At 40.3% G+C, this 12359-nt stretch overlaps 1 protein-coding gene across 4 annotated transcripts in view; it reads left to right on the top strand.

The window, feature by feature from the left end:
- tmem131 (transmembrane protein 131) overlaps window positions 1-12359 on the top strand; it is a 177892-nt gene that overhangs the window by 93867 nt on the left and 71666 nt on the right. For all 4 annotated transcript variants that reach the window (XM_078222384.1, XM_078222386.1, XM_078222385.1 and 1 more), the window contains one exon: window positions 11053-11176. In XM_078222384.1, the coding sequence (XP_078078510.1) occupies window positions 11053-11176 (124 nt within the window). The remainder of the gene's footprint in view (window positions 1-11052; window positions 11177-12359) is intronic.

Raw genomic sequence — 12359 nt, 5'->3', positions numbered from 1 at the left:
AGAGTTCAAAAAACTCTGAGAAAAGAGGCATTTCTTAATGTTCCTACGTATTATAGTATTTTATTTCTATCTTCTAACTTTACAACAGTTTTGTACTATTGAACTGTTCACTTGGGACGTTTATAACAAAGTTGCATAATATAGGAATGGGGCTGTTGTATTTTCCTTTAGTTTGCATCCAAGTTGAAATGGTGAATGGTTTTGTTATAATTAAAGTTAAAGTTTATTTATTGGTCACATGTAAGGCTTACATTACACTGCACTGAAGCTACTGTGAAATTCCCCTAGCCGCCACACTCCGGCACCTGTTTGGTTACACATTTAGCATGGCCAATGCACCTAACCAACACGTCTTTCGGATTGTGGGAGGAAACCAGAGCACCGAGGAAACCCACGCAGACACTGGGAGAGCGTGCAGACTCCGCACAGTGACCCAAGCCGGGAATCGAACCAATTTTGGAAGGTTAAATATCATTTCAACCAATTCTAAATGCAAGCTGCAGTTTGGTCATTTGCACTCTACTTGTACACTATAGGCACTTGAGTGGCATTAATTGAGGCTGAACATTCCTCAACTTGCCTTGGCACTTACCCACTGGCAGTTGTTGCTTCAGTTCATTTCTTAAATATTTTGGTTGACCAGATATCTTTTTCAGTGTCCTGCATTTATTGGCAGCATCATACAGTAACCTACTTCTACTGTAGTGCTGTACCATTGCGTTTGCTCTTGTAACTTTGCATGCAGAATTGCGACTATAGAAGCACTAGTAATCACCCAGTGCATCTGTCAGCAAATTTCTCAAGGCAGATGCTAGTATTGATTTTTAGTTGCACATGAAAATTGTGCACAGCCTTTGTTCTGAATGGCCATTCAACATTTAGAGTGGTGGATACTAAATTAGGTAGCTGCAGTGGAAGGCCTCTTCCTATGGTTCTTAATGTATATTGTTTTCAAACATCAGGAAGGTATGAAGGTAAGAAACAGACTTCCATTTTATATAGAGTTTGCTCACTTAATGAAAACCCCATCTCTCAGGAAAACTAAGGTAATTTTCATTGCGCCAGGTTCCCTATGATCATAGAATCCCTACAGCATAGAAGGAGGCCATTCGGCCCATCAAGCTGCATTGACAACAATCTCACCCTGTCCTGAAACTAGGGTCAATTTAACATGGCCAATCAACCTAACCTGCACATCTTTGGACTGTGGGAGGAAACTGGAGCACCCGGAGGAAACCTATGCAGACATGGGGAGAACGTGCAAACTCCACACAGACAAGCTGGAGCACCCGGAGGAAACCTATGCAGACATGGGGAGAACGTGCAAACTCCACACAGACAAGCTGGGAATCGAACCCAGGTCCTTAGCGCTGTGAGGCAGCAGTGCTAATCACTGCCACCATGTCGCCATGCAAAATGTTGTTGCTGCTGACACTGAGTGGCAATTGAACATGGCCAATCAACCTAACCCGCACGTTCCTCGTATGATAGACCTATAGCATCAGGTATTTAGGTGCATGTAAATAATGACTACAGAATTCAGTTAACTAAACGAATGAGTGAAGACTCTGTAAAAGTTCACAGTTGGTCAATAAGCGCATAGTACCTGAAATTAAATTTGACTACAAACATTGTCACAAAGAAAAGTACAGCACAGGAACTGGCCCTTCGGCACTCCAAGCCCATGCCGACCATGTTTCCCTAAAAAAAAAGCCACCTGTCTGTACTCGGTCTGTATCCCTCTATTCCCTTCCTATTCATGTACCTATCCAGATGCGTCGTAAATGTTGCTAATGTGCCTGCTTCCTCCGCCACCACTGGCAGCGCGTTCCAGGCACCCACAACTATTTTATATTGAGTGGGTTTTCAAGGAATATTATTTGCATTACTGCTGTATGTTCTAACTACAAGCTGATTGCTGAACATTTTTTTGTTCCCTTTGTAGTTTTGCTAGGAATTGATCTATTTTAAGAGGTATGTGGAGATGAACACAAGACTCAGTCACGATGTTTCTCAACATTTTGTAAAGTGAGATTTGTAATTATATCATCTTCACTCGGGGGTCAGTCAGTTTTGTTTTGGACAAATGTAATTTTAAACAAATTTAGAAACCAACTTCAACTGGCCTCTGAAGAGGCAAAGGCTAACCAAATATTATGTTTTACTTAATCCTCCAGGGTGCAAGTTAAAGATATCATGCCGATTAAACATTGCATTCTAAAAGACATGGCTGAGTGTTGCACTTGTCCTAACATTAAGTAGCAAGGTTTAAGATGGATTCAAATAACAAATTATTGGAAGTGATTATAAAATGAGATCTAAGATGAGTTGCTAAATCGTGGGAGAAGTTGAGATGAAGTGTTTTTCTTTGTGGTCCACGTACTGAACGTGCCGAGCCAGTAGGTAAAATGCATGATAGATTAGCACGGGGATCATTGTACTTAGAAATTCTTCCCAACTTGGGGAAGCTCAGTTTCTTTGCCCAGAAATGGGCATGTAATAGCATAACGTTATCGATAATGTTAGGGTGGTACGGTGGCTAGCACTGTTACCTCACCAGTGCCAGGGACCTGGGTTCGATTCCAGCTTCCGGTGACTGTGTGGAGATTATACCTTCTCCCCTTGTCTGCGTGGGTTTCCTCCCAGGTGCTCCAGTTTCCTCCCACAGTTCAAAGATGTGCAGGTTAGGTTGATTGGCCGTGTTCAATTGCCGCTTAGTGTCAGCGGGATTAGCAGGGTAAATATGTGGGATTACAGGGATAGGACTTGGGTGGGGTTGTTGTCAGGGTTGGGGGTTGTTGTCAGTGCAGGCCTGATGGGCCAAATGGCCTCCTCTGCACTGTAGGGATTCTGTGATTCTATGATAATTGGTCTGTTGTTGCAAATTTCACATACTGATGACTGCTGATAAAATGTGATAAATGAAGGTGACAATAGTAGCTGAAAGTACTTGTGTGATGGGTTTCAGAATCTGCTCTGTAAATACTGTAATAGATGCACAAACCAAGGCTTGGAATAAATTAGTAATAAATCGAGAACTTTAAAAACCACGAGCAAAGTTCTCGTGATTGGTCGAAACAGGGACATTGTGTATTTTCTTCTTTGTCATTTTATATTTTTGTCTCCGCTTTCATTGGGTAATGTGGCAGATGCTGTGTGTTCAGCATCTGTTAATATTTATTGACTGATTAAAGGAGGGTGCTTTGGATTCAATACACTAGTCTTTGATAATTGACATAAGGTCATATCTGTAACTGGGCAACAGGTAATTTTGAAGGCCATAAGTTACAGTAAGAGTTGACATTGGAACGTGAGGGCATTGTTGGGTAAAATAAACTAAAACACACTGAAAATGCAACGGAGATGCTTCAGTTTTAATAATAACACCAGTGAAATGTCTTCTATCCTGCCAAATAACGCTCATGAATTCAAAACACTTAAATAATAAAACTTGACAGAAATACTAGTGCCTTAGGCAGTGATTTTGATCCAGAGATTTATTTTAAAATGTTAGTAAATAGTTTGCAAAAAGAAAAATAAAGTTATTGAAGGGCAGCATATAGCTGGGGCTGGCATTAGCAATTATTATACATCTTTGCTGAACATTTCACCACTGAGATCCTAAATACTGGAATTTCCTTGCCCAGTAGTCAATGTTAGGCAGGATTTTGCAGTCAGTAACGCAGGACCAATTCTAACCATTCATTAATGTTAATTTACCCACACTTGGCAGCACAGTGGTTAGCACTGCTGCCTAAGTGCCAGGGACACGGGTTCAATTTCCAGCTTGGGTCACTGCCTGTGCGGAGTCTGCATGTTCTCCCCGTGTTTGAGAGTTTCCTCCGGGTGCTCCGATTCCCTCCCACAGTCCAAAGATATGCTGGTTAGGTTGTTTGACTGTGCTAAAATTTTGTGGATTTAAAAATGAAGGGTTTACTACTCAACTAAAGCAGCAACATTCCCTATGCTTTCAGCGAAAGGTCACATTTGTGTTGGAGCACTTGAGTAGCCTTGCATATCTTGCTTCAGATTGGAAAGAAGCTTAAGCCAGAGAACTTTCTGCCGTGGTTTAGATCACAGGTACTTGCTGCTTTATCATCATAGAAGTTGTCATGGCTCTGGATCCCAGCATATATGGTCAATTATACTTCCAGTATACTAGGGTTAGCCTGATGCCCAACTTAATTCGTCAACTTGGATGCAAATAGGAGTCAAGCTATAGCATATCTTCCATTTTCATTCTATGGTTGGTGCTGTTTTGAAATATATGGCTGTCCTGAATGGAAATCTGTGCTCCATGACAGCAAAATGAACCCAAAGATATGGGTGCTACCAAGTTCTGGCTAGCTTTCACACTCTGGTGCTTTTTTAAAAAAGCTATAATAACTTAGTACACCAAAAGGCATGGATGGATAATGGGGAATAAACAACCAGGGAGCGTGAGGTTAGTGCTGAGCGAGAAAATAACAAGAAAAAGTTGAACCGAGACTTTCGTGGAGTTGTGCTCGGCTCTAGGCAAACTATTTTAATGCAAAATGCAGTTTGTACTTGGTGCGTATGCCAAGAAGGACTTCCGCTAAATTTTGATACACCAACTTGTTCCAGTCAACACTTGAATTTGACCAAGTGAAAATATAAAATTACTGTATCTGTCTAATATCGGCATTCTAATTGAATATCACTTGAATGGCTCTGTGGGAACACACTGTCTGCTGGTTCATACAGGTTTGAGCTCCATTCCAAGACTTGAGCACATAATCTTGGCTGACATTTTGGTGGAGAGAGTATGGCACTGTCAGGTAGGTGTAAATATAGAGTGGGGCTTGCTCTCCTGTCATGGCCGTAAACAAAATTAGCATCAGGATGAACACACTTTCTTGGTTTTGAATTACTATTCTGTTTTCACAAAACTTTAAATGTACGTTATATATAATAATGGTTTTGTGAAAATATTCTCTGCAGTTCCTGAGTTCACTTTCCAGCTTGAGTATCTTCTCCACTCTGAGAAGTTTGAAGCCCTGATTAGCGAATTAGTGTTGCAAGCTAATTCTTTTACACTGTTGCATTATAGACTCAAACTTGGTCTTGTTGGAATACATTTTTCTAGCCCTGGTCAAAAATTGATATGTGATGTCCATTTGTGTAGGTGTGTTCTAACCCCCAGTTATTCATTGGTCAAACGGTCGTCATAAATTATCCTGTTTGCATAGGACAATTTAGAAAAATTAACTAAATCCTGTTTTGTGTAGAAGTGATTAAATAGAACGTATAAGCACTTCAAAAACAATTCAAGATCATTGAATATGACTTCCAATGTCCCACGTACTGCACCTGTAATCAAATAATCCTCTGTTAAAGTGGTCATTTTGTCTACTTTGCTGAGAGAAATGAGAACACAAATGAAAAATAACGTGTTTAAACTTGATAATTGGCACACACTGTTCTAAAGTTGAAGTCTGTGCCAAATAACTGTCTGCAATTGATCACTTTCCCTGTGGGAGAACTCTGCTGGGCCAAGAATTTAAACCCAACTACAGGTTGTAAGGCAGGCTGGACTATGTACTGCAAGTTTCAACAAGATATGAGGAAGAGAAGCAATGCAACTATTGCTTAAAGAAAACATTCACTTGTTCCAGGATGACATTTAACTTGTTAAATGAGGAAAAATTAATAGCTGATGACCTTAAATTGCTGTAGAAACCTGATGTTGTTGGTCTTATTTTTTTGTCCTTGCTTTACATCGCTCTTTAATCTGAATGTACTTCTGGTCAGGTAAATGTCTTGTTGGATATTAAAGCCTTTTATTTTAAAAAAAAACATTTGGGTAATACTTTCCTCTCTTTTCTCATTTCACTTAAAATGGTTTCCTACAGTGTGAAAACAGAATTGTTGGAGGGATTCCTGTCAATGTAGCTTTCAAACTGTTGAGTTGGGTGATCAGCTACGGTCATAGTGAATGGCAGAGCAGATTCAAAGGGCCAAATGGTTGCCTCCTATGTGTTTCTGTGCCCAAGGTATTTGGCTGTAGATTTTGTTTGATATAAGTTCAGTTTGTTTAAAGTTAACTTGCTTTATGATACTGTGGTGCAAGCTGACTAGGTTAAAAATTATAATTCATTTCCAATGCGGTGTCTCGTACATTGGGGAAGCTAGGTGCAGACTGACCGCTTTGTGGAACACCTTTGCTCAGACCGCATACGTGACTCCAACCTTCATGTTGCTTGCAGTTTTAACTCTGCACCTTGCTCTCATGCCCACATGTCTGTCCTTGACCTGCTGCAATGTTCCAGTGAAGCCCAGCACAAGTTGGAGGAGCAGCATCTGCACTTCTGATTATGCACATTGGCTCCACATTAAGTACAACAACTTTAGACTGTGACTATTCTCTCCCATCTTGAGCCTCTCTTTTTTTAAATATCTTATACATTTTTTTGTCTTAATGCAAAAGCCCTCACTCTTTTCCCCTCCCACACCAAGCCACAAGAAGTTTGCTACATCTTTGTTGCAATCTCTCCCAGTATAATATCCAACGCATTTTTCCCCCTCTCTTCGATACGATGAAGAGTGAAGCAGACTCTGGTTTGTCTTCCCACAGATGTTGCTGGACCTGCTGGGGGATGATGTGTGTGATAGGAAGGAGAGATTAAATGATGAAATGTTTCACAGTGCAAGGTCAAAGGGGTTGTGATAAAAGACCTGGTAAAACGGAGAGATGGAAAGCGACAAAGGTGAACAAATATGAAGTTGTTTAGTAGGAAGAACTGAGAGGGACAATATAAAATAGTGTCCAATTCTAAATGGGGTGCAGTTAGACCTGGGGTTATATTGAACGTGGCAAAGCAGGTTGAGAGCATGGTTCATAAAGCATATGGGTTTCTGGGCTTTATTGATAGGGGCATAAGAAAGGAAGTTATGAGAAGCATGTATAAAACATGGATTCAGCCTCAACTGGAATATTGTATCCAGTTCTGGGAATCACACTTCAGGGTGTGAAGGCTTTAAACAACAGGCGGAAAAGATTCATGAGTGTGATTCTGGAATGGGAAACTTCAATTGTATAGATTAACATTCATGCCACACACATGCCAGGCAGTGGCCATCTCCAACAAGCGGGTTTAACCAACACTCCATGACTTTTGTGGCATTACCATTGCTGAATCTCCCACTGTCAATTTCCTAGGGATTACCATTGACCAGAAACTGAACTGAACTAGCCATATAAATATTGTGGCAACTAGAGCAGGTCAAAGGCTAGGAATCTTGCAGCGAGTATCTCGCCTTGTTTTCCCCAAAGCCTGTCCACCATCTACAGAGCACGACGGGAGCATAATGAAATATTCTCAAAATCCTGGAACACCCTCCCTAACAGCAATGTGGGTGTACCTACACCTCCCAGAACGGCAACGGTTCAAGAGGGGAACTCACCACCACCATGTTCTCGAGGGATGGACAATAAATGGTGGCCTAGCCAGGGATACCCATGTCTGTAAATGAATTTTTTTTTAAATTGGAGAAGCTGGGGTTGCACTCCTTGGAGAAGAGAAGGTTGTGAAATCTGATAAGTGTTCAAAATCATCATAAACCTGGGCAGAATAGATATGAGGAAACTGTATCCATTGGTGGAAGGAATGATTGAAAACCAGAGGGCACAAAGGCAATTTAAGGGAGGATCTGGAATGTACTGCCTGGGTGTGGTGGAGGCAGATTAGAGTGTGGCTTTCAAAAGAGAATTTGATATCTGAAGAGCAAAAATCTGCAGGACAATAGGTGGATGTTGAGGGGAGGGAGGGGTGGTAGAGGGAAGTGGAAGGATGGTACAAGGTGAACTGTTCTTAGAGATGCACATGGACATCAGCCTGGTTATAGATTGGTTACAGCACAGACTGCAGCCATTTGGCCTCAGAAATGGAGGAGAACCCAGTCAGGGAGAAGAGCATGTTTTGTGTTCGTACCCGGGCACCCTTGTGTGCTTTATTCTGATGTCAGAGATAGGAACTTTGGAGTGTAAAATATGCACTCAAACCATGTTTTGCACTTGGTTCACTTCCACATCATGTAAAGCATTTAGTAAGTAAATTAGTACAAAAGATTAGATTAATTAGGGTGGCACAGTGGTTAGCACTGCTGCCTCACAGCGTCAGGGACCCAGGTTCGATTCCTGGTTTGGGTCACTGTGTGGAATTTGCTTCTTCTCCCCGTGTCTGCATAGGTTTCCTCCTGGGTGCTCTGGTTTCATCCCACAGTAAGAAGTTTAACAACACCAGGTTAAAGTCCAACAGGTTTATTTGGTAGCAAAAGCCACACAAGCTTTCGGAGCTCCAAGCCCCTTCTTCAGGTGAGTGGGAATTCTGTTCACAAACCGAGCATATAAAGACACAAACTCAATTTACATGAATAATGGTTGGAATGTGAATACTTACAGCTAATCAAGTCTTTAAGATACAAACAATGTGAGTGGAGAGAGCATCAAGACAGGCTAAAAAGATGTGTATTGTCTCTAGACAAGACAGCCAGTGAAACTCTGCAGGTCCAGGCAAGCTGTGGGGGTTACAAATAGTGTGACATGAACCCAATATCCCGGTTGAGGCCGTCCTCGTGTGTGCGATTCTGGAATCTCACTGGCTGTCCTGTCTGGAGACAATACACTTCTTTAACCTGTGCCTAATGCTCTCTCCACTCAGATTGTCTGTATCTTTAAGACTTGATTAGCTGTAAAGATTCGCATTCTAATCAGTATTCTGTAACTTGAGGGTGTGTCTCTGTATGCCTTATTTGTGAGCAGATATCCACTCCATCTGACTAAGGAGCAGCGCTCCAAAAGCTAATGGCATTTGCTACCAAATAAACCTGTTGGACTTTAACCTGGTGTTGTTAAAACTCTTACTGTGTTTACCCCAGTCCAACGCCAGCATCTCCACATCATAAAGTTTTAGCTCAAAGAATCTATCTGTTTACACCTAATCATCCACTCTTCACACTTATCAAAAACGAGCAAAGTTTGTTTGCCTAGGACAGAATTTCTGACAATGACATGCCTCTGAATCAAAATCATTCAGAAACCCCATAGAAAAATGCTGTAGATCTGAAATTAAAAAGCAATCCTGGAGATACTTGGCAATCTGCGGAGAGTGAGCTGGACTTAATGTTTCAGGTCGTTGATTTTGTTTTTATCAGCACTAATGAAAGATTATCATTAACCTGAAATGTTAACTCTGCTTCTGTTTCGCCACAAATACTGCCAGATGTGCTAAGTGTTTCCAGCAGTTTGTCTGCACTATGGTATCTCTCACCTGTTCCTCATCTGTGGACTAATCAGTGCATCAGAATATCTCCTTCCTTCCTTCCTTCCTCCCCACCCTTTCCCATTTCTGTTTTAATTATGACTGTGCACGCTCTGCCTATACATCCAGTGGTTATGTTGATTCTTGTCTAATTGTGTTGCTGTGAAATACCTTTGGGACACATTTCTATTAAAAGGCACTGTATACATGTTAATCTTTTACTTGCTACGCAAGGAGCTATTGGGGTTTGCACAAATTTTGCAAATTCTGAACTGATAGGTTTAACGATATTGAGATTGAGTTTTCTTTTGAGCTGCAGGTGTATACTGTACTTTTTGAAGAAATAATTTGGTCTTGATTGGAAAACTGAAGCAGTACATAGCCGAAAGTACAGAGATGTAGCAATTAGGTGCAGGAATACATTTTTGGTGATGTAGCGTCACGCAAGGAGATGAGTGTTGCTGTATTGCAATCGTTCCGCAAGTAAAACAAAATGACTGGGGCCAAGGTTAGGACGACCTGAGATTGGGGAGGGTGATTGCTGAGGAGAGCAATTTCACCTGAGTCTGCTGCATGGATCACAATCTTTCAGAGGAAGAGATCCGTAGACCCATTTACAGAACTGTTAGATGGAAATGAAGTTGGTCCTTATTGGAAGGAGATCAAATGGGTTGGAAAACTTTCTTCCAAATTGACTCTCTAATTTGTGTTGACTAGTATTTTTGAGATTGGGCATTTAATAAGACACTGTTTAATTACATTTTACCTAATCCAGAAAATAATATGCTACGGCTTAAATACTTCCTGAGCAATTGCATTAAATCAAAGTAAGGGTCCATAATTTTAAAGTTGCATATTCTTCTTTTTGTATACTTTAATTTCACATATCTCACTTCAGTTCCAGATTGCCTTCCATGGAGTTAAAGGATTCAGAATGGGGGCAACAAAATACAGTGTAGTAATGTTTTTTTTGAGAGGTTGTCTTCCCATATACAATCTAATAATGTCGCCTCTGCAAGATAATTTGTTTTCCTACCATTTGTCTCTGATTAACAGGGATGCGCAAAAGTGACCAGAGTAGGTTTGCTTTTCATTTTAATTGTTTAAACAGATAAGTGTTCTCCCCTCTATCTCCGTCAAGGTCAACTGGTGAAACACTGAGCAGAGAACATTGTGAGCAATCCATGGCATGCATGCAGAACACCTTTGAAAAGTTTGTGGTTGAATAAATTTTGTTTGAAACTGGAATTGTATCAAATTTATGGTGTCCTTGAAATTATTATACGTTTGAAATATTCCGATTGTATGAGTAGATTAACAAGACCATTTGAACTCGTGTTAAACTTTGACGTTTATTGGGTCCAACGCAGTAGGAAGAGAGCGTCACACCATTGCACGCATCCTGTACCTTGTATAGTTGCTGAAGTGAGCAAACTGATCTGAATTATGAAATTGGCTAAGGATTTGCTCCTCACCAATGAGGAGCAAATGTGACAGGTTACTTCCATGTCAAATTCTGGTAACAAGAGTAGTGTAATATTGTATTACACAGCTCTGATGCTTGTACTAGAGTTTTAAATAGCTGTAAACATCAGTGATGAAGCAACCTGCCTATCAAGAGCCTTGGTTGTTTTGCTACATTCAAAAGGCGCTGCATAAATGTAAGTTGATCTTTATAATGTGTACATTGATTGTGTGGAGCTTCGTGATGATTAGTAGATCTCTTGTGATGCTTATAGATTAACAGTTATACATCTGTTTGCTTTCACAGACCAGTGGGAATGCCAAAAATGGAAAAAGTATACTTGCACAACCCCAGCACAGAAGAAACAATCATTTTAGTATCAATATCAGCAACAACATCACATTTTCATGCATCATTTTTTCAAAATAGGGTAAGAATGTTGTATTTTGGTTGCATTTCTTAAAATCGCTGCAGGATGTAGCTGTTTGTCATGTTCACGTGGTGAAGGTGTGAGATTTCTATTCCCTACGTTATTAAATTGATCTGTAGCCAGAACGTGACATAAGAGAAAATGTATGACTTTATTGAAGCTTGCAATTGGAATGACTGCAAATGGAAATGCTTGTCACACCAGAAAGAAAATAGGTTGCGTGGTTGGCTGCACATGTTTTAATTATCTTTTGCAATGCTACTTGAAATGCATTGGCAAGAATGAGTTTGAGCATTTTAAAATCACCAAAATAGATTACAGTATTTTAGCAAAGCAATAAATTTGCTTTTTTTTTAGGGCCGCGGTTAGTGCCATGTATGGCTTTCAGCATTCCATTATGGAAGGATCATTACATGTATTTGCCAAGATAATACTGGGTAAGGGATAAAATATAGTTATGTAGAGAAAGAAGATATGGGGCTATTTCTATTGGGACCATGAAGAGTTGAAAGGAAATTTAATTAAGGTTCTCTAACACGCAACAAGGTGATTGGAGCATAAAATGTTTTGTCGTGAAGTGGTGGAGGCCAAAACGGTTGCATTTGTGCAGGAAAATTGAATAAATATTTGAAGAGGAGGAAAAGGGTCATGGGAAGAGTGGTTAGATTTGAGATGCTCTGGGAACGATCTGACGGACTTGTTGGGTAAAATAGTATTATTGTAATTGCTTTGAAGTGCTGTTTAAAACTAGAAAATCCTTTAGGTTTCATTATCGAAGGGCTTTGATTTACAGGAAGGTAATGGTTACTCTTTTTCACTTGCATATTTTCATAACAAGAATTACTAATTTTGTCGGTTAGTCCAAAGGTTCAAGTTTTTCCTGCCCATAATTAATTCAGCTGCGGTATAATATTTTATAAGGCATGGGAGGGGGGGAAATTTTGAATTTACCGTGCAAGTAATGGAGGCTATCTGCCAGCATCGCTGTTAATTGTAGAACTTATCGTTCATCTAGAGGTCACCAGACTCTAAATTTGTTTAATTATGGTAGTTACGTCATCTTTGAGAACTGGATATTGTAAGTGGATATTTATCGAATATTGCAGCACAAATGAAGCATGCAGAGCTTGTTTGCGCTGTATTTTGTGCCCTTGTTAAATCTAGCCAGCCACCAGTTGCTAGG

Source organism: Mustelus asterias, chromosome 10 (genome assembly GCF_964213995.1).
Source record: "Mustelus asterias chromosome 10, sMusAst1.hap1.1, whole genome shotgun sequence".
NCBI lineage: Eukaryota > Metazoa > Chordata > Chondrichthyes > Carcharhiniformes > Triakidae > Mustelus > Mustelus asterias.
This window is presented reverse-complemented; position numbering and strand designations above follow the sequence as displayed.